At 38.5% G+C, this 23,804-nt stretch overlaps 1 protein-coding gene across 1 annotated transcript in view; it reads left to right on the forward strand.

Annotated features, from left to right (window-relative positions):
* The window catches only part of TTC29 (tetratricopeptide repeat domain 29), a 256,783-nt gene that overhangs the window by 120,799 nt on the left and 112,180 nt on the right, over nucleotides 1–23,804 (forward strand). Inside the window, exon 9 of the mRNA XM_060298809.1 lies at nucleotides 2,845–2,936. Within this exon, the coding sequence (XP_060154792.1) occupies nucleotides 2,845–2,936 (92 nt within the window). The remainder of the gene's footprint in view (nucleotides 1–2,844; nucleotides 2,937–23,804) is intronic.

The raw sequence follows: 23,804 nt of genomic DNA on the forward strand, positions 1-23,804 counted from the left end.
GTGAATCATCCCCTTGTCCAGCATATCCCGACCATTAGTCACTTAGTAGCCATAAAGGTTACTGGGTTATTGTTGAGATATCATAGTGCTTGTGTTCAGATAACCCTTATTTTACTTAATAACGGTCCAAAAGTGCAAGGCGAGTGATGCTGGCAATTTGGATATGCCAAAGAAGAGCCCAGAGTGCTTCCTTTAAGTAAAAAGGTGAAAGTTCTCAACTTAGGAAGGAAAGAAAAAAAATTGTATGCTGAATTTGCTAAAATCTATAGTAAGAACGAATCTTCTACCTGTGAAACTGTGAAGAAGGAAAAAGAAATTCATGCTAGTTTTGCTGTCACACCTCAAACAGCAAGTTATAGCCACGGTGTGTGATAAGTGCTTAGTTAAGATGCAAAATACATTAAATTTGTAAGATATTTTGAGAAAGAGTGACCACATTTACATAACTTTTATTACAGTATATTGTTATGATTGTTCTATGTTATTGTAAGTTATAGTTGTTAACCTCTTACTGTGCCTAATTTATAAATTAAACTTTATCATAGGTATGTATGTACAGGAGAAAGCATAGTCTATGTCCAAGATTTCAGGCATCCACTGGTGGTCTGGGAATGTAGCCCCCGTGGATATGGGGGGGTCCAGTGTAATTGAGTATTTCCCTATTGGGCCAGTAGTGAACTATGTTCTTCCCACTGCCTATATATTTCCTGTTTTTAGGTAAAGCATGTAAGCTGAGAGAGGCACTCTCTCAAGTCACAAATAAAATGTGTCGCCTTTACTCTGAGGAGGGAACTCTCCAGGAGCTCTTCACTGATGGCTGGTTAACAGAGTCCCAGAAACTTCTCATCCCAGGTTCAAATAGAACTCTGTATCATCTCACAGCAGCCTCATAACAACTCTCAGAGGGAGGTTTTCTTTTTTGCTTCGAGGAAAGCTTCTCAGGGAGATTTCTTGGGCCAGGTGTGTTGGGTGTGGTAGAATTAGGTCTTGAATCCAAGTCTTCTTACTCTAAGTTGGGTGTTCATTTCAGGAAACCCCATTGGGTTCCATGAGGAAGCTTCTATAGAATCAAGTCCAAGGCCAAAACCAGAAGCCCAGGCTGAGCTGGTATTTGCTCCTTGATTCTATAGAAGCTTCCTCATGGAAACTACCCTCCTAACCATGGTCCAAGGAGTCACAGCCCTAAGATAATGTTGGGTACTTCTGGATGCTACTGTACTGCTTCCGGGTTCATGGTGGCCAGGGGTGTGGGAGAGTGGTGCAGAGGAAGCACAGCTGAAGCCCTGGAGAAATCTGTTTTCAGCTAATTCACACAGCCGCATCAGTGCAAACCTCTGTACCACTAGACTATAAATGCCTCGAAGGTTTGCAAGCATACTCTCTTCTCTTTAAGATTTCCTAGGGTTTAACACAACATTGGCACACAGTAACAATATTTACCGAAAAACAAACTATTTTTGACACAAAATATATAATATTCAATCTTTAAGTTTCTAGAATGCCATATAAAACATATATGAACCAAAAGAGACACTTGACAGTCTCTTCCTAAATATTTTGATATTTGGATTTAATAAGGTCTCTTACAAATTCACAAAATTCAGAGGTTCTGCCCCTTAACGCAGAAAGCTCAATGTCAAGTCATATCGGACTTAATCTGGGTGAATCAGTTTTGCACAACAGAGTGAAAAGAATAGTCTCAGGTTTATACAAGACTTATTAAGAGACTTAAAAAGAAGAACCAAAATGATGAACTTTGCAGGTTTAACAGGAATTAAAATACTGGGTCAATATGTATCAGTAAGTTTTAATACCAGTATTATTTCAAGTCACTTGTAAACCACACACACACACAGACACATATACACACACAAATTAGGAGGTATCACATGGCCTCACTGAAGTTATTTCCCAAATATTAACTTTAAGAAAGTAAAGCTGAATATCAACACCGCCTTTCATACACAAACTTTCTAAGATGCCTAATTCAGGCCGGATGTACATCCTCCCTCATGCTGACTCTCCCACTCAACGCCATCAAATGACTTTTGCTAATTTCTTCTTAGAAAATGAGCAAAAAGGATTTCCATAGAGGTCTTTGGAGATTTCCTGTGTCTTCATGTGTGTAATAGGTTGGTTCAAGTAACAATGAAGGAGGAAGAGGAAAAGGGGATTTTATTTTACATATTTTCCTTCTTCTGGCCTTTGAAAGGGAAAAAGAATAAAAAGGAAAATTATACCATGCAGATGATGTCAGTGTTAAGATCATACGTCTGGCTGTGGCAGCCGTAATCTTTTGATTATTGAAGAGATTGTTGGTAATGAAGTACATTTGTAAGAAATGTTTTTAGTGTATACTGAATATGTGTACAAACTGTGAGATATGCCTCTAATAAAATGATAGATTTAGAAATTGCCTGGCACATAAATTCGTGCTTTTCAAACAGCTATTTATAGAAGGAAAAGTGATATTTAAGCTACCCTAGTAGACTATTATAATCTGCCTTATATTACCTAAGATAGTGGTCCCATATTTGAAAATAATGTTGTAAACCATCCAATTATTTACTCACCCCTAAGTTATATCAATTGGAAGATTTTGGATTGTTCAGGAAAAGAATTACTTTTACAAAAGTAAGACTTCACTGTCATGGCTCAAAGAGATCACTGCAAAACAAGTTATACTATAGATAAACCAAACCAACATGAATTTTTAATAAACAAAAAAATATTTTATGGTGATGTGAAAAACAACTATTAATTTGAATCTTTTCTGTTATGAAATGAAACATCAGTGAATCTGGTCATGTTATATGTTTAATAAGGATTCCTCTTCCCCCATAGGTCCTCAACACTTATGCTAAAATCTCTACAGACCTGGATGATGATCTCAGCCTGGGGAGAGCCTATGAAGCAACAGCCAAGGTCCTGCAGAGGTAAGTTAGCACATCCTTGTCTTGCTGTCACTGTGAATTCACTCAACTGTGAAAGACAAATTGTTTGAGGTCTGTCGCTTTCCATTACTGCCTGCTTAAATTTTAAGCAGTGCCCTTCTTAAGTGACCCTTTCATTGTAAGTTATTTTAAACCAATGTGGTATTTTTAAATATACACCTAAACTCTTCTTTGTCTTTTCCTCCTTCGTGTTATTTTATTTTTGATGTTCTGGAAGTTTAGTGATGACCTTGATTGAATGAGAGGGAAAAATCAGGTCACATCTCACAGGTTAAAAAGGCAGAGAGCACAGAGATACACAGTACGCTTCAGTAACTGTGGTTCACCGTAACCTTTCCAGATCTCTTCTTTGAGGCAAGTTTCCATTTTGTGCTTCAATCGTCCTTCTTCCATTAAGACATCTCTCCTTTGAGCATGTCTGGATAAACAATTGGGTGCAAAACCAATATTCCCAATATTTCCTTTAAAACAGAAAATTGAACAAAAGTATATATGAACAATTTGTGATACAAATTTTTCCATGGAAAATATATGATATAGCCTTCACTTATTGTATTGTGATTGCTGTATACTCCATTTAATCACAGCATTATATTTAAGCCAAGATAGAGTAAGAATAAAAAAAGTTATCAAAGTTATGGCCTTGGTTTTTGGTATGTTACCTTATATCCAAGATATAGCTGTTAAATAATTTTGTAGTAGTAGTAGTAGCAATAATAATAATAATAAACGTAGATTGTGTCAAATTCTAATCTTCCCATTTGTATTTCAGTTGTAAACACATACAAAGTGGTGTTTTAAAAGGCAAAATTGTTATTCCAAAGGCATTTGAAATGTGTAATGCCTTGAAAGTGGATCTTCATTATGTAATTACAATTCCAATATAATAATCATTACATATTAAATAAATGATTAATTAAAGATCAAAACACCAACACCAATCAAATGTATAAGGTGCCCGACAAAATAAATACAATGCACTGCAGTCATCACTGGATGAGCAGTAAGGAACAGACATAGTTATAAGGAGAGTATAGACATTTACTCAAGGAAGGCAGGGCCAGCCATGAGTGAAGCAAGCAACCTGTGAGTGTTGTGGTCCCTCCACATAAAGACTGATAACCATCCTGTGCATGATGAACCCAGCTATCCCTTAAACTTCTTTTTTCCAAATAATCACCGGAAAGAAGCAGATGTTTGAACACGAAAAAGAGATGTATAAGCATTCAATGTAATGTCTGTTTGGAACACACCAACTCTGTGCCCTTTTATCCAGCTCATTTTGATTATTTAATTATTTGATTCTGCTGTTAACACTGCCCAGAATCAGTAGAAGATGATTGATTTGTCTTGCTTTATAGTAGCAGACCTGGTCTAAGCCTAAACAGTTAAATAAATGCATCCCTCAACATGTTTATAAAATAATTTCTACAAAATAACATTGTGTTCCAACCTAGATAGAGAGAGAAAACTTCAGGGAAAAATGTTTTCTTTCATAAACCTGTACTGAGCACTTACTATGTCACACGACAAGTGTTGGATTTCCCCTTCAGTTACTGATAGTCTTTATAATTATTTTTGAAACTTCTGGAGACCTGAGGTTATCTTAAAATACTTCTCACCTGTTAAACCGGGGTCTCATCTGGAATATTTTAGTTTCCACTCCAGGATTTGAATTCCTGCTCTATACTATGAAAGCTAAGGGGAAGTGTTGAATAAGTATCTTGGCAACAACAACAACAGATAATCAAATGTTTTAATTTGGTTGCTTAAGTATTATTTTAGGTTGAGGTATGGAAAAGGATCCATATATATATATATTTTTTTGAAGAGGAGTTAATTTACAATGTTGTGTTATTTTCTGGTGTACAGCAAAGTGATTCAGTTATATATATACACATATATATATTCTTTTTCATATTCTTTTCCTTTATGGTTTATTATAGGATATTGAACATAGTTCCCTGTGATGTATAGTAGGACCTTGTGGTTTATCTATTTTATATATAGTGGTTTGTATCTGCTAATCCAAAACTCCTAATTTATCCCTCCTTCCCCTTCCCCTTTGGTAATCATAAGTTTGTTTTGTATGTCTATGAGTCTGTTTCTGTTTTGTAAATAAGTCCATGTGTATCGTATTTTAAATTCCATATATAAGTGTTATCATATGATATGTCTTTCTCTGTCTGACTTACTTCACCTAGTATGGTAATCTCTAGGTCCATCCATGTTGCTGCAAACGGCATTATTTCATTCTTTTTTATGGCTGAGTAGTAGTCCATTGTATATATGTACCATATTTTCTTTATCCATTCATCTGTTGATAGACAATTAGGTTGCTTCCATGTGTTGGTTATTGTAAATACTGCTGCTATGAACATTGGGGTGTGTGAATCTTTTCAAATGAGTGTTTTTGTATTTTTCCAATATATAACCAGGAGTGGAATTGCTGGGTCATATGGTAGTTCTATTTTTAGTTTTTTGAGAAACTTCCGTACTATTTTCCACAGTGGCTGCACCAATTTACATTCCCGTCAACAGTGTAGGAGGGTTCCCTTTTCTCCACACCCTCTCCAGCATTTATTATTTGTAGACTTTTTAATGATGGCCATTCTGACCAGTGTGAGATGCTTGTATTTTTGATTTGAGTTTCTCTAATAATTAGCAAAGTTGAGCATCTTTTCATGTGCCTATTGGCCATCTGTACGTCTTCTTTGGAGAAATGTCTGTTTAGGTCTTCTGTCCATTTTTTGATTGGGTTGGGTTTTTTTGATGTTGAGTTGTATGAGCTGTTTGTATATTTAGGAAATTAAGCCCTTATTGGTCGCATCATTTGCGAATATTTTCTTGCAGTCCATAGGTTGTCTTCATTTTGTTTATGGTTTCATTCACTGTGCAAAAGCTTATAAGTTTAATTTGGTACCATGTGTTTAGTTTTACTTTTATTTCTTTTGTCTTGGGAGGCTGATCTAAGATAACATTTCTAGAATTCATGTCAGAGAATGTTTTACCTATGTTCTTTTCTAGGAGTTTTTTGGTGTCATGTCTTATATTTAAGTCTTTAAGCCATTTTGAGTTTATTTTTGTGTATGGTGTGAGGGTGTGTTCTAACTTCACTAATTTAAATGTGGCTGTCCAACTTTCCCAACATCACTTGCTGAGGAGACTGTCTTTTCTCCATGTACATTCTTGCCTTCTATGTGAAAGATTAATTGACTGTCGGTGTGTGGGTTTATTTCTGGGCTGTCTATTCTGTTCCATTGATCCATATGTCTGTTTTTGTGCTGATACCACACTGTTCTGATTACTGTAGCTTTGTAGTATTGTCTGAAGTCTGGGAAGGTTATGCCTCCTGCTTTGTTCTTTTACTTCAGGATTGCTTTGGCAATTCTGGGTCTTTTATGGTTCCACATAAATTTTAAGATTATTTGTTCTAGGTTTGTGAAAAATGTCATGGGTAATTTGATAGGGATCACATTAAATCTGTAGATTGCTTTGGGTAGTATGGCCATTTTAATGATATTAATTCTTCCAATCTAAGAGCATGGGCTACCTTTCCATTTCTTTCTTATCATCTTCACTTTACTTTATCAATGTTTTATAGTTCTCAGAATATAAGTCTTTTAACTCCTTGGGTAGGTTTATTCCTAAGTATTTTATTTTATTAACATTTTTATTGGAGTATAATTGATTTACAATGTTGTATTAATTTCTGCTGTATAACAAAGTAAATCAGCTATATGTATACATATATCCCCATACCCCCTCCCTCTTGTTAATCCCTCCCACCCTCCCTATCCCACCCCTCTAAGTCTTAACAAAGTGCGGAGTTGATCTCCCTGTGCTATGCAGCTGCTACCCACTAGCTATCTATTTTACATTTGGTAGTGTATATTGTCAGTGCTACTCTGTCACTTCATCCCAGCTTACCCTTCCCCCTCTCTGTGTCCTCAAGTCCATTCTCTGCGCCTGCATCTTTATCCTTGTCCTGCCCCTTGGTTCATCAAAACCATTTTTTTTTTTAGATTCCATATATATGTGTTAGCATAGGATATTTGTTTTGTTTCATTGTTTTTGTTTTCTTGCTAGTATGATAAGCTTTATATTTTTTAACATCTTTATTGGAGTATAATTGCTTAACAATGGTGTATTAGTTTCTGCTTTATAACAAAGTGAATCAACTATACATATACATATATCGCCATATCTTCTCCCTCTTGTGTCACCCTCCCACCCTCCCTAAACCATCCCTCTAGGTGGTCACAAAGCACTGAGCTGATCTCCCTGTGCTAAGTGGCTGCTTCCCACTAGCTATCTACTCTACATTTGGTAGTGTATATATGTCCACACCACTCTCTCACTTCATCCCAGCTTACCCTTCCCCCTCCCCGTGTCCTCAAGTCCATTCTCTACCTCTGTGATGTTATTCCTATCCTGCCCCTAGGTGCATCAGAACCATTTTTTTTTTAGATTCGATATACATGTGTTAGCATATGGTATTTATTTTTCTTTTCCTGACTTACTTCACTCTGTATGACAGACTCTAGATCCATTCACCTCACTACAAATAACTCAATTTCATTTCTTTTTATGGCTAAGTAATATTCCATTGTATATAGGGGCCACATCTTCTTTATCCATTCATCTGTCAGTGGACATTTAGGTTGCTTCCATGTCCAGGCTGTTGCAAATAGTGCTGCGATGAACATTGTGGTACATGTCTCTCTTTGAATTATGGTTTTCTCAGGGTATATGCCCAGTACTGGGATTGCTGGGTCATATGGTAGTTCTATTTTTATTTTCTAAGGAAGCTCCATACTGTTCTCCAGAGTGGCTGTATTAATTTACATTCCCATCAACAGTGCAAGAGGGTACCCATTTCTCCACACCCTCTCCAGCATTTATTGTTTGTAGATTTTTTGATGATGGCCATTCTGAACGGTGTGAGGTGATACCTCATCATGCTTTTGATTTGCATTTCTCTAATGATTAGTGATGTTGAGCAATCTTTCATGTGTTTGTTGGCAATCTGTATATCTTTTTTGGAGAAATGTCTATTAAGCTCTACCATGCATTTTTGGATTGGGTTGTTTGTTTATTTCATATTGTGCTACATGAGCTGCTTGTATATTTTGGAAATTAATCCTTTGTCAGTTGCTTCATTTGCAAATATTTTCTCCCATCTGAGTGTTGTCTTTTTGTCTTGTCTCTGGTTTCCTTTGCTGTGCAAAAGCTTTTAAGTTTCATTAGGTCCCATTTGTTTATTTTTTATTTTATTTCCATTTATCTAGGAGGTGGGTCAAAAAGGATCTTGCTGTGATTTATGTCATAGAGTGTTCTGCCTATGTTTTCCTCTAAGAGTTTGATAGTGTCTGGCCTTACATTTAGGTCTTTAATCCATTTTGAGTTTATTTTTGTGTATGGTGTTAGAGAGTGTTCTAATGTCATTCTTTTACATGTGGTTGTCCAGTTTTCCCAGCACCACTTATTGAAAAGGCTGTCTTTTCTCCATTGTATATTCTTGCCTCCTTTATCAAAGATAAGGTGACCGTATCTGCGTGGGTTTATCTCTGGGCTTTCTATCCAGTTCCATTGATCTATATTTCTGTTTTTGTGCCAATACCATATTGTCTTGATTACTGTAGCTTTGTAGTATAGTCTGAAGTTCAGGAGCCTGATTCCTCCAGCTCCATTTTTCTTTCACAAGATTGCTTTGGCTATTTGGGGTCTTTTGTGTTTCCATACAAATTATTCAATTTTTTGTTCTAGTTCTGTGAAAAATGCTATTGATAATTTCATAGGAATTGCATTGAATCTGTAGATTGCTTTGGGTAGTGTAGTCATTTTCATAGTGTTGATTCTTCCAATCCAAGAACATGGTATATCTCTCCATCTGTTTGTATCATCTTTAATTTTTTTTATCAGTGTCTTATAATTTTCTGCATACAGGTCTTTTGTCTCCTTAGGTAACTTTATTTCTAGATATTTTATTCTTTTTGTTGCAATGGTAAATGAGAGTGTTTCCTTAATTTCTCTTTCAGCTATTTCATTGTTAGTGTATAGGAATGCAAGAGATTTCTGTGCATTAATTTTGTATCCTGCTATTTTACCAAATTCATTGATTATGTTGGCTGTCGGTTTCTGGTAGCATCTTTATGATTCTCTGTATATAGTATGATGTCATCTGCAAGGAGTGACAGTTTTATTTCTTCTTTTCTGATTTGGATTCCTTTTATTTCTTTTATTTGTCTGAATGCCATGGCTAAAACTTCCAAAACTGTGTTGAATAAGAGTGGTGAGAGTGGGCAACCTTGTCTTGTTCCTGACCTTAGAGGAAATGATTTCAGTTTTTCACCACTGAGAACAATGTTGGCTGTCGGTTTGTCATATATGGCCTTTATTATGTTGAAGTAGGTTCCCTCTATGCCCACTTTCTGGAGAGTTTTTATCATAAATGCGTGTTGAATTTTGTCAAAAGCTTTTTCTGCATCTACTGAGATGATCATATAGTTTTTATTCTTCAATTTGTTAATATGGTGTATCACATTGATTGATTTGCATATAATGAAGAATCCTTGCATTCCTGGGATAAACCCCACTTGATCGTGGTGTATGATTCTTTTAATGCACTGTTGGATTCTGTTTGCTAGTATTTTGTTGAGGATTTTTGCATCTATATTCAACAGTGATATTGTCCTGTAGCTTTCCTTCTTTGTGACATCTTTGTCTGGTTTTGGTATCAGGGTGATGGTGGCCTCATAGAATGATTTTGGGATTGTTCCTCCCTCTGCTATATTTTGGAAGAGCTTGAGTAGGATAGATGTTAGCTCTTCTCTAAATGTTTGATGGAATTTGCCTGTGAAGCCATGTGGTGCTGGGCTTTTGTTTGTTGGAAGTTTTATCATAGTTCCAGTTTCAGTGCTTGTGATTGGTCTTTTCATATTTTCTATTTCGTCCTGGTTCAGTCACGGAAGGTTGTGCTTTTCTAAGAATTTGTCCATTTCTTCCAGGTTTCCATTTTATTGACATAGAGTTGCTTGTAGTAGTTTCTCATAATCTTTGTATTTCTGCAGTGTCAGTTTCATTTCTAATTCTATTGATTTGAGTCTTCTCCCTTTTTTTCTTGATGAGTCTGGCTAATGGTTTATCAATTTTGCTTATCTTCTCAAAGAACCAGCTTTTAGTTATACTGAACTTTGTTATACTTTCCTTCATTTTTTTAAATTTAGGATCTGATCTTTATGATTTCTTTCCTTCTGTTAACTTTGGGTTTTTTTGTTCTTCATTTTATAATTGCTTTAGGTGTAAGTTTAGGTTGTTTATTTGAGTTTTTTCTCATTTCTTGAGGTAGGATTATATTGCTATAAACTTCCCTCTTAGAGATGCTTTTGCTGCATCCCATAGAATTTGGGTCATTGTGTTTTCATTGTGATTTGTTTCTAGGTGTTTTTTGATTTCCTCTTTGATTTCTTCAGTGACCTCTTGGTTATTAATAGTGTATTGTTTAGCCCCCATGTGTTTGTATTTTTTTAACTTTTTGTCCTGTAATTAATATCTAGTCTCATAGCGTTGTGGTCAGAAAAGATACTTGATATACTTTCAACTTTCTTAAATATACCAAGGCTTGATTTGTGACCCAAGATATGATCTATCCTGGAGAATGTTCCGTGAGCACTTGAGAAGAAAGTGTACTCTTGTTTTTGGATGGAATGTCCTATAAATATCAATTAAGTCCATCTTGTCTAATGTGTCATTTAAAGCTTGTGTTTCCTCATTTATTTTCATTTTGAATGATCTGTCCGTTGGTGAAAGTGGGGTGTTAAAGTCCCCTACTATAGTTGTGTTACTGTCAATTTCCCCTTTTATGGCTGTTAGCATTTGCCTTATGTATTGAGGTGTTCCTATGCTGGGTGCATAAATATTTACAATTGTTTTATCTTCTTCTTGGATTGATCCCTTGATCATTATGTAGTGTCCTTCTTTGTCTCTTGTAATAATCTTTATGTTAAAGTCTATTTTGTCTGATATGAGAATTGCTACTCCAGATTTCTTTTGATTCCCATTTGCATGGAATATCTTTTTCCATCCCTTCGCTTTCTGTCTGTATGTGTCCCTGAGTCTGAAGTGGGTCTCTTGCAGACAGCATATATATGGGTCTTGTTTTTGTATCCATTCAGCCAGTCTATGTCTTTTGGTGGGAGCATTTAATCCACTTACATTTAAGGAAATTATCAATATGTGTGTCCCTATTACCATTTTCTTAATTGTTTTGGGTTTGTTATTGTAGGTCTTTTCCTTCTCTTGTGTTTCCTGCCTAGAGAAGTTCCTTTAGCATTTGTCGTAAAGCTGGTTTGGTGGTGCTGAATTCTCTTAGCTTTTGCGTGTCTGCAAAGGTTTTAATTTCTCTGTGGAATCTGAATGAGATCCTTGCTGGGTAGAGTAATCTTGGCTGCAGCTTTTTCCCTTTCATCACTTTAAATATCTCCTGCCACTCCCTTCTGGCTTGCAAATTTTCTGCTGAAAGATCAGCTGCTAACCTTATGGGGATTCCCTTGTATGTTATTTGTTGCTTTTCCCTTGCTGCTTTAATATTTTTTCCTTGTATTTAATTTTTGATAGTTTGATTAATATATGTCATGGCATGTTTCTCCTTGGATTTATCCTGTATGGGACTCTCTGTGCTTCCTGGGCTTGATTGCCTATTTCCTTTCCCATGTTAGGGAAGTTTTCAACAAAATCTCTTCAACTATTTTGTCAGACTGTTTCTTTCTCTCTTCTTCTTCTGGATTCCCTATAATTCGAACGTTGTGTGTTTAATGTTGTCCCAGAGGTCTCTGAGACTGTCCTCAATTCTTTTCATTCTTTATTCTGCTCTGTGGCAGTTATTTCCACTATTGTATCTTCCAGGTCACTATACATTCTTCTGCCTCAGATATTCTGCTATTGATCCCTTCTAGAGAATTTTTAATTTCATTTATTGTGTTGTTCATCATTGTTGGTTTGCTCTTTAATTCTTCTGGGTCCTTGTTAAACGTTTATTGTATTTTCTCCATTCTATTTCCAAGATTTTGGATCGTCTTTACTATCATTATTCCTAATTCTTTTTCAGGTAGACTGCCTATCTCATTTTCATTTGCTTGGTCTGGTAGGTTTTTACCTTGCTACTTCAACTGCTGTGTACTTCTCTATCTTCTCATTTTGTTTAACTTATTGTGTTTGGGGTCTCCTTTTTTCAGGCTGCAGGTTCATAGTTCCCGTTGTATTTGATGTGTGCCCCCAGCGGGTGAGGTTGGTTCAGTGGCTTGTGTAGGCTTCCTGGTGGAGGGGACTAGTGCCTCTGCTCTGGTGGGTGGGACTGGATCTTGTCTTTCTAGTGGGCAGGGCCACATCCGGTGGTGTGTTTTGGAGTGTTTCTGAACTTAGTATGATTTTAGGCAGCCTCTCTGCTAATGGGTGGGATTGTGTTCCTATCTTGCTAGTTGTTTGGCATGAGGTGTCTAGCCGTGGAGCTTGCTAGCCATTGGGTATAGCTGGGTCTTAGCGTTGAGGTTGAGATCTCTGGGAGAGCTCTCACCAATTGATATTACATGGGACCAGGAAGTCTCTGGTGGTCCCATGTGCTGGACTTGGCTCTCCCTCCTCATAAGCTCAGGCCTGACACGTGGCCAGAGCACCAAGACCCTTTCAGCCACATGACTCAGAAGAAAAGGAAGGAAAAGAAGGAAGAAAAATATAATAAATAAATATAAATAATAAATTTAAAAAATAATAAAATTTAAAAAATAAAAAATTTTTAAAAATTTAAGTTTTTTTTAAAAAGAAGAGAGCAACCAAACCAATGAACAAATCCACCAATAATAGCAAGCACTAAAATGTAAACTAAGATAAACATAAAAATCAGAAACAAATCAGTTGCAGACAGCAAGCCCTAGTCTACAGTTGCTCCCCAAATCCACCACCTCATTTTGGGGAGCATTCATTGTCTCTGCAGGTATTCCACAGATGCAGCATTCATCAAGTTGACTGTGGGAATTTAATCTGCTGCTCCTGAGGGTACATGGAGAAATTTCCCTTTCTCTTCTTTGTTCACACAGCTCTTGGGGTTCAGCCTCAGTTTTGGCCCCACCTCTGCGTGTAGGTCATCTTCAGGCGTCTGTTCCCCACCCAGACAGGTGAGGGTTAAAGCAGCGGCTGATTAGAGCTCTCTTGCTCTCTCAGGCTGGGGAGAGGGAGGGGTACTGTAGTCATAATTGGACTGCAGGGCTAGCCTCCAGTGTCAGAGGCCCAAGTGACATTGCAACAGCCTGTGGTGTGCCAGGTGTTCTCCCAGGGAAGTTGTGCCTGGATTTCAGGACTCTGGCAGTGGCAGTCTGCACAGGCTCCTGGAGGTGGGGGTGGGGGTTGGGGAGGTAGTAACCTGTGCTTGCACACAGGATTCTTCGTGGCAGTGGCAGCAGCGTTAGCATTTCATGACCATCTCTGGGGTCCAAGCTGATAGCCGCAGCTCACGCCCATCTCTGGAGCTTGCTTAGGTGGTGCTCTGCCTTCTGTGAGCATACAGGGAAGGAATCCCCTCTCCTGTGCACCCCGAAACAATGATCTCTTGCCTCTTCGGCAGGTCCAGACTTTTTACCTGACTCCCTCTCAGCTAGTTGTGATGCACTAGCCCCCTTCACGCAGCCAACCAACCCCAGTCCACTTCCTGTGGTCTGACCTCCGAAGCCTAAGCCTCAGCTCCCAGCCTCCACCCACCCTGGCTGGTGAGGAGACAAGCGTCTCAGACTGGTGAGTGCTGGTCAGCACCGATCCTCTCTGTGGGAATCTCTCTGCTTTGCCCTCTTCACCCCTGTGCTGCACTCTCCTCCATGGCTCTGAAGCTTGCCCCCCCCACTCACACCCTGTCTCTGCCAGTGTAGTGGCTCCCTAGTGTGTGGAGGTGCAAGTCAGTTCCTATTCTTTTGTCTCTGTTTTTCCTTTTTTCTTTTGCCCTACCCAAGTAAGTGGGGATTTTCTTGCCTTTTGGGAAGTCTGAGGTCTTCTGCCAGTGTTCAGTAGGTGTTCTGTAGGAGTTGTTCCACATGTAGGTGTATTTTTGATGTATTTGTGGGGAGGAAGGTGATCTCCACATCTTACTCCTCCACCATCTTGAAGGTCCCCCTAAGTATTTTATTTTTTGATGTGACTTTAAAAGGGATTTTTTTTTACTTTTACTTTCTGATATTTCATTGTTATTGTAAAGAAATGCAACAGATTTCTGTATATTAATCTTGTATCCTGCTACCTTTCTGAATTTGTTCATCAGTTCTAGTAGTTTTTATGTGGAGTCTTTAGGGTTTTCTACATGGAGTAACATGTTATCTGCATATATTGACAATTTTACCTCTTCCCTTCCAATCTGGATACTTTTAATTTCTTTTTCTTGTCTGATTGCTGTGGCTAGGATTTCTAATAGTATGTTGAACAGAAGTGGTGAGAGTGGGCATTCTTGTCTTGTTCCAGATTTTAGCAGTAAGGCTTTCAGCTTTTTATTGTTGAGTATTATGTTGGCTGTGGGTTTGTCATAAATAGCTTTTATTATGTTGAGATATGTTCCCTCTATACCCACTTCGGTAAGACTTTTTATCATGAATGGATGTTGAATTTTATCAAATGCTTTCTGCATCTATTGAGGTGATCATGTGGTTTTTGTCTTTTTTTTTTTTTGGTTGATATGGTGTATCACATTGATTGATTTGCATATGTTAAACAATCCTTGTGACCATGGGAGGAATCCACCTTGATCATGATGTTTGACCCTTTTTATGTGTTGTTGGATTTGGTTTTCTAATATTTTGTTAAGAATCTTTGCATCTTATTCATCAAAGATATGACCTGTAATTTTCTTTTTTGGTAGTGTCTTTGTGTGGTTTTGGTATCAGGCTTCATAGAATGACTTTGAGAGTGTCCCCTCCTTCCAATATTTTGGAAGAGGTTGAGAAGAATTGGTATGAGTTCTTTGTATGTTTGGGTAGAATTCCCCAGTGAAGCCATCTGGTCCTGGACTTTTGTTTGCAGGGAGTTTGTTTCATTTTGTTTTACAGATTCTATTTCACTTCTAGTGATCAGTCTGCTCAAAATATCTATTTCTTCTTGATTCAGTTTTGGTGGGCTGTATGCTTCTAGAAACCTGTTCATTTTTTCTAGGTTGTCAAATTTGTTGGCATATAATTGTTCATAGTATTCTTTTATGTTTTTTTGTGTTTCTGTGGTATCAGTTGTTATTTCACCTCTTTCATTCTTAGTTTGTTTATTTGGGTCCTCTCTGCAGGACTGGAGCACTCTCACTGTGAGAGGAGCCACTGAGTATTCCTCCACAGGAGCTTCCCACCAGGAAGTGTGCTCTGTGGTGTTGCCTGTCATCTGCTGTGTGGGTTCACAAAGTACGCTGTTTTGGACACTGCCCTCAGCAGTGCCTCAACTGTGGAATGCAGGCAGTCAGCCTTGGTGTCCCTCAGGCACTGTGTTCACAAACCCACCAGTGCAGATTTGTAGTCACAGATCCACTGAAGTCACGTACCAGGACCACAGCAGTCACGCACCTGGACATGCCATGGGACCTATGGAAGCAGCCTAGACCCTTGCCCTGTCTCCATGTGTGTGCACCCACAAAGCCCACATCTTCTAACTCTGGATCTGCCCCAGACACGGGAGCACATGTAATCTACTTGGGTGACCCACAGGCACTGAGTTTATAAAGCCAGCGGTGGCAGCAGTGGCATAAATCCATAGATCACACAACCACAAGGAGAGGACTCAGATTTCAGCCCTGCTTCCATAGTGGCATGGCCCATGGGGATCGGCTCTGATTTCAGCCCAGCCTCCATGTGTGGGCAACCTGCTTGCATGCTCCCAGAGCTCATAGAGGTGGAGCCACACCAGCTGTGAGCCCTCCAAGAATGAGGCTACTATAGTGTGGGCTCTGCTCCTCCCTTCATGTACCTATTAACAGTGGTATTTCACTTTTATGGAGGGCCCAGGCTCCTTCTGCATACACCCCCCCAGTTGCAGCCTGTCCCACACTCTGTCCCCTTCAGGCTGTCTCTGTGAAGCCAACCCCAGTCCTCTCCCTGGGTCTGTCTTCTGAAGCCTGAGTTTCAGCACCCAGCCCCTGTGCACACCAGCAAATGTACATATTGGGCTGGGGAGTGCAGTGAGGTGACACGGACTATCTGTGTAGGTCTCTCTGTTCTGCCTGCTGCAAGCTGGTTGCTGCACTCTTCTCTGAACCTCTGAAGTTCCCTTCCTGTCCCAGCTGATCTTCTCACCCATGAAGGAGGCTTCCCAGGGTGAGGGAACCTTCCCTCTTTCACAGCTCCCTCCCAGGGTCACAGGTCCTGTCACAATTCCTATTTTTCTCTTTTTTTTCTTTCATCCTGCATGGTTACATGGTGATCTTTCTTTCAATTTTGACTGTCTGAGATCTTGTGCCAGCATTCACTAGGTATTCTGTCAGAATTTTTCCACATGTAGAAGTATTTTTGGTGTATTTGTGGGAGGAGGTGAGCTCCAGGTCCTTCTATTCCACCATGTTGATTGGAGCCCTTCGGATCCAGCTATGTTTGATATATCATGAAGTAGGGTATGTTTCTGGTAGGACTGGGGATGATTATATTCCAACACTCTCAACAATCTAGCAACCTGCCTTGGGGCAAACATATAATGGGCAAGAAAATGTATCCCCATCTCACTTTTATACCAGATGAAGTGAATTCCACTTGTAAGAATTCCCATCTACTAAAATACCAATGAAGTCATCAATGATTTGTATGGTAGGCATGGGTTCTTAATTGTATAATGTTATATAATGCACAAAAGAGTACAGGAAAAGCTTCCTCTGAGGTCATAAGGAAATAGTGTCCCAAGGCCACCGCAGGATTTCCAATCCAAATCTGCCATTTTGCTGCACTGTTGCTGTATTTGGAGGAGCACTCAGGGGAGTGTAAACCTCAGCATATTCTTTCACCATTTGTGCATGATAACTCAGAAACATATGTTTCAAAAAAAAAAATTCTATATACATGTAGGCAACAGCACCCTAGATATCTGATAAGCCTTATTAACTTGAGTCCACTAATTACTAGAAGTATTTTGATATACATTTTGTGGTCATTTTTAGAATATTTCACTTCAAGGGCTTGGTGTTCTTTGACACATGCACACACACACAAATGCACAAATGCACGCACACACACATATATCCCTTTCGTCACCCTAAACTGTCCCCAGATTAGCAGTAACATGCAAGAAATGGAGCACAACCAAAATAGAGGAAATTATTGTTGTGGTGACTGAAAAATAAATCAAGCTGCATATGAAGCTTAGCATCACCTCTAAATCTCTCTCTCCTACCCTGTGCAATTGCACAAGTTTCACTAATGGGAGCCTATCTCTATAAACATATTTTATCTCTTTAAAGGAAATGGAAGAGGATAGCCATGTCTAGGATAAGTGTGTGTTTAAGGCCATCAGCAGAGCATGCATGAAAGGTGAATAAGCTGTGATGCTGGAAGCGTCTAAAATGGTTATAAGAATTTATACTAAGCCTTCAATTGAAAAACATGCCACATTCCCTCAAGACTCAGGACTTGGTAATACAGTTGCCCATTTGGTAAGGCTAGGCTCAGCCCTGGCATTAGGGTCATTGATGAAGGTTTCAATAGTGAGCAGGGTTTTTTATTTTTGCTATTGGTCTGAATTATATTAATTGCACAAGGGTTTAAGTAGCATAACAGAAAAATAAGGATTTACAATGTCTTTTCCCCTCCTACTTGGAATACTGGTGAAAAAAAAAAAGTTGGTATTCTAAAATGAGAAAAATTGCCTATGACACAGCTATAAAAGCCAGAATTATGGTCCATAAAACAAAGAGATAGTGAGTTGAGAAATTACCAACTAAATATTATTATTACATAGATAAACAATTTGAGTAAATATAGAGGGAAAAATCCTTATTTTCCTTATGGCATTTTTTTTTTTGCCTCATTTACTGAAATGCTACAACTCTCCAAATAATCAGGATGACTTTTAAAAAGAATCTAGGGGGAAAATCACAAAAATGAGAGTCATTCAAGACATACTGGTCACAACTAGCCCATCTCTGGGTTTATTCCTTACCAACTGTTAAATTTTCTTGCAAACTCGGGTTACATTATTTCCTAGAAAATTTTCCACAGTGGAGATCTTTAAATCAATCAGTACAAAGTTTCAAGTGTGAAAATTACCCTTTCTGTTATAGCTGAAAATTAATTTCTTCTTGCTTGAGAGAAATGACATGCCCTAGTAATTTTCATATATTCTTTAAAATGGAACATCCAGGCTTTGATGTGAAATTTCCTAAAACTGACCCCCCAAAATACATCAAAACATTTCTATTAATTCATGAAATTAAGAATAGCTTTTCACATTTTCTCCTGTCACTGATTCCATTTGCCTTATTACTTTCATCCGTGGCCCACAAACTTGGTGGCACAATCAACAAACCCCTCAGTGGCTGTTTCATCTCTGCTCTATTTGATTTCTTCTCTCTGAGTAAATGATTAAGTTTTCATGCATTGGTTCAACCAAAATCTATGTTCACTCAACCACATCCTTTATTGATTACTTCTACTGCAAACAGTAGGCCAAGTGTGATATACATAATTGGACAGTTGTCAGGGGATGTGGGTGTTAACAGTCCTGTTTTCCCAGTTGGAAACTGGAATCACCTTGATACACAAATATTCTGCACTGTTTCATTCTCATTCTTTGGACCGAGGAGTCCTGTTCCTCAGAATATATGTTTTTAACTCTCTAAGGTCTGGTTGAATGAATTTAATGATTATACCATATAATATGCTGTTCAAGTTGCACCTGTGCACTGCATATAGAAAACTGGAATTAATATTCGTCTAACATTTTAACCTTGTCCTTTAACTTATACAAATAATCTGTAGCTTTTCTGTAAGAAAATATTTGATTCCTCCCCTTCCAAAGAACGACTGGTTTCTAAATCTATTGCTAACTTTTAAATTTGGAAATCCTTTAAGCAGCATATAATGTTTATATTTCAGATGCTATATTAACAACTTTCCTGGCTACAGCACTGTACATTCACTGAGTGGGGCATATAAGTTATAATAGGAAGCCTTTTTCTCTAGCATTATTTGTTAGAACAAGTTCCAGATAATTCTGGATGTTTTGGAGATCTGTTGCTCCTTTGTGAGAAAAACAACTTGACTCACCCAGCGATAGTTATTTATTTATTTATGCTGTTGCGTTTCTTGTTCACTGAACTCGTTTTTTTGTTTGTGTATGTTGTGATTTAACAATCCTCAGCCAGCCAAACCTAATCCAAAATGTTCTTCCATCAAAAATAGATCAGCTTTTATAACACATATATATGGAATCTAAAAAAAATCCAACATGGTTCCGATGAACCTAGGGGCAGGACAGGAATAAAGACGCAGATGTAGAGAATGGACTTGAGGACATGGGGAGAGGGAAGGGTAAGCTGGGACGAAGTGAGAGTGACATCGACATATATACACTACCAAAGGCAAAATAGATAGCTAGTGGGATGCAGCTGCATCGCACAGGGAGATCAGCTTGGTGCTTTGTGACGACCTAGAGGGGTGGGATAGGGAGGGTGGGAGGGAGACACAAGAGGCAGGGGATATGGGGATATATGGATACATATAGCTGATTCACTTTGTTATACAGCAGAAACTAACACAACATTGTAAAACAATTATACTCCAATAAAGATGTTAAAAAAAAATTTAAATAAGATGTTAAAAAAAATAGATCAGCTTTTAGAAACATGAACATAAATAAGCTTCAGTGAATCCATTTTTACTGAATAAAAATAGTAATCTTCCCCTACAGTTTTAAAATGCTATGCAAAGTCTCTACTTTTTTCTTATTTCATCAATTTTTTCTTGAATATTACAGTACAAGAAAGATCTTTGAGAGTTAACACTAATATGATAAATTTAGTCCTAGAAATCCGCAAGTTTGCTTAAAATTCTAAGTAAAATAACTATTTTATTTACTAATTTTTTATACTCTCGAGCTCTCTCAATACCATTTTAGTTCCACAAAATAAATTTTAAATTAATGAGTGCACCTCTCATGATATTTTACTCCATGTCTGCATTTGAAATATTCCTCAAACAATTCATAATTTTTCTGGAGAATTGAACTGTGCCGAAGTGTGGAAGAAGATTATTCATAATGTTGTTATGAAAAGGTGAGAACGGAATCATAAAAAGCAGTATTCGGGCTTCCCTGGTGGCGCAGTGGTTGAGAGTCCGCCTGCCGATGCAGGGGACACGGGTTCGTGCCCCGGTCCGGGATGATCCGACATGCCGTGGAGCGGCTGGGCCCGGGAGCCATGGCCGCTGAGCCTGCGTGTCCGGAGCCTGTGCTCCGCAACGGGAGAGGCCACAGCAGTGAGAGGCCCGCATACCACAAAAAACAAAACAAAACAAAACAAAAAAACACGCAAGCAGTATTCACAACTTTGGGAATATAAAATTCCATTCCATTTCTGATATGTGGAGCATTCTTTTACCAATAAGAAAGGAAAAAAGAATGCATTGACAGTACCTGATACTCAAGTAAACAAAAAGTGTTAGTTCTTTGACTGTGCCCCCTAGAAAATAGACATCAAGGCTTTATGTGCCTGTCTTGCAGAATGTGTGTTTAATTCGTTGCATAATGGAAGACTTTCAAACAGTAATGCTTAGCTAAATTGACTTTTCTATCAGCTGGTGGCAGATAATACCAAGTAGAGAGCTATGGATATGATAGCTTTTTATTTCACTGAGAGGTAATAGTAATAACTAGCTGTCATTTATTGAATTGTTACTATGTGCCAGGTTTTACATATATGTAGTTTTTCATTTCACAGTAACTTATGGCCATTTTTAAAATGAGGAAACAAACAAACAAAAAAATGAGGAAACAAGCTGAGAAAGAGTGCAGATGTCATCAAACTTATTCGTCTAAGAGGCCAAACTGGGATTCAAGCTTACATCTTTCTAATATCCACCATAGCACACATAGTGATTTTAAAGCAATTTAATTTATTTTCACAAACATACCACAGCTTATCTATGAAAATAAATGTTGTTCTCATCAAATCTTGGGAGGTTATGCAACGTTATACCTCTAATCCTGCCACTACCTGCTTAAAATCAAACTCTTTTGAAATACTTTCTGAGCTGTCGCATATCCTTTTGAATAGCTCCTATATCCACACATCACTGATTGAGAGGTGGGCTTGATCTTTGAAAACAGCCAAAAGGATCTAGAGACACGTTTAGAAAACACAGAAAATAATCTCTCTGGGTAAACCCATTTTTAGAACAAAATACATTAAATTACTTGTGAATACTTTATACCGCTACACTATAAAAAGGTTTCCTGATGATTGATTCCCAGAATGCCATCATTCTCATCATTAGATGACATCACTTGGAGGGAACTGTCTTCCTTTGCATGCCTTGTATGTCTGGACAATTGGAAATATGGATGTGAAGTACAGGGAGAAATCAGGGCTAGAAATATAGATGTGCCAGGCATGTGCATATAGGAATTAGAACATACCGTAGCATTATATGAAATTGCCCATAGAAGCATTTAATGGAGGGAAGAGAAAGGACTTGGACAGAACCCTGCAAACAGCCAACTTTGGGTAAACAGAGACCTCAGTGTCAGTAAGATACTGAGAAAATGAGAGATATAGGAAAAATGAGAGAATAAGACACTGGCTGGGAGTGCTAGGCACTAGACAGGGAGAAACATTTGGAGAAAGATGGATGGTTAACAGCAGTGACCCCCAACCTGTGCTGAAGGCCTGGGTAAGGGTGGAAGAGGAAGAAAGATGGAGTGGAGCAAACAGCCTGTGACTCTGTAAGCACACTAAACCTTTTATGCCGTTCAAAGATATCTCCCACAATGCATATTACAATTTTTCAAATTTCTATTGATGCTTTGAGATCCCCATTGTATTCACTAGATTTGGCCCCATATCCTTTTGGCTCCCTTTTAAGACCAAATTTACCCCACAAACACTAGACCTGCTCTTGCAAAGATATTCAAATGAATGTGCTCCAGGTTTCAAAGCACTACAGACAGTTCATAGTACTTATCACAGTTAATCCCGCATATGAATGTATAAATTAATCTCTCCAAACAGTGAAACTGTTTAGTGGCAGGATCCATATTCCCCAGTCATGAGAACATTCTAGGGTGTTTGATAGTCTCTCAAAGATGTTCCCGAAATAAAAAGATGTTCTTTTTTTTTTTGCGGTACGCGGGCCTCTCACTGCTGTGGCCTCTCCCGCTGCAGAGCACAGGCTCCAGACGCGCAGGCTCAACGGCCATGGCCCACGGGCCCAGCCGCTCCACGGCATGTGGGACCCTCCCGGACTGGGGCACGAACCCGTGTCCCCTGCATCGGCAGGCGGACTCCCAACCACTGCGCCACCAGGGAAGCCCTAAAAAGATGTTCGTGATGTTACTGAAATATCCAGGATACAGGAGTTTACAGTCATGGTCTCCAAATATCCAATGACAGGTTCTCCAATGACTTACCTGGAAGCTGAACTTTTATGTGTACTACGTAAGTGTTTCCCTTCTCAAATTTTCGACTGTTTCTTTATTCAGAAATATATGAAGGCCTAATACATGCCAAGCACTCTGCTAGAACCTGTATGTCTCTCTAAGCATTTTGCCACTTGTATAGGTGATTTTAGTGATACCTGAGATTTCACCACTGAGGGACACTTGCAAGGACAAACTACCCTTCAGCTTTTACAAACGTTTTTTTTTTCATCTTAATGACAGCACTGTTATTTTGTTGTAATTCCTTCCAGTATTTTTCCCCAGTGTTTATTGTTTATTAGATATTTGCAAACATATGTAGTAAAATTTGAGTCATGGTTTTTAACTGAACATATCTTAAGATTTTTATTTGCAGGTGGATGAATTTCTTCAGAAAAAAATATTTTAGGCCACTAACCACTGCGTTGTTAGAATCAATTTACATAACCATTCTTTGACACCTATTTTGATTCCACTTGTTTGCAGACTAATGCAGTGGTGAATATCATTCCCCTTCTATTTAAAACAACATCCATTAGGACAGATTACCACATGTCTGATCGCAGAGCCCAATGATACAAAAATTTATAATAGCTCCTCAGGTGTGTTAACTGATACTTTCCAATTCATTATTATTATTTATTATTATTATTATTCCCATTTGCTGGTTTACCAGATGCTTCCAGAGATATACAAGAATGCCAATTTCATTACACTGTTGCCAGCACTAGGTATTTCCACTAAATACATTTTAATGTTAGTTTAATAGGCAAAAGGGACCTGCTGCCTGTTTTCACTTCCATTCCTTTGTGGAACAGTCAGGTGGAACATTCCAGTCCCCTGGAGAGGGCAGAAGCATCACATCTCCAAGGAGACCTCCCCCATGGCCTCTGCTCTCCTCCCCAGCTCCTGCAGGAAGCTGCCCCTCGCCTCTCGCCGTTGGAACAGGCTTCCTGTCCGTGAATCAGTCCCAGCGTCACGCGTGTGCCTTTGTCACGGCACGTTTGTTCCACGGTCCGCTTCGTCACAAGGCTGCCTATGCCATTTCTCTGTCCTTGCCAGAGACCCAGCTCTGGGGATAGAAACTTTTTAAAGGTTTTATCCTTTTAAATAACCATACAATTCACCCCTCTTTTTTTGACATTTAAAGACTAATTTTATTAAGTGCTTAGTATAGATCAAAGACTGTGGACTAATGATATGCAGTTTTTCCTCAGAGCTGCT

Source organism: Globicephala melas, chromosome 5 (assembly GCF_963455315.2).
Source record: "Globicephala melas chromosome 5, mGloMel1.2, whole genome shotgun sequence".
NCBI lineage: Eukaryota > Metazoa > Chordata > Mammalia > Artiodactyla > Delphinidae > Globicephala > Globicephala melas.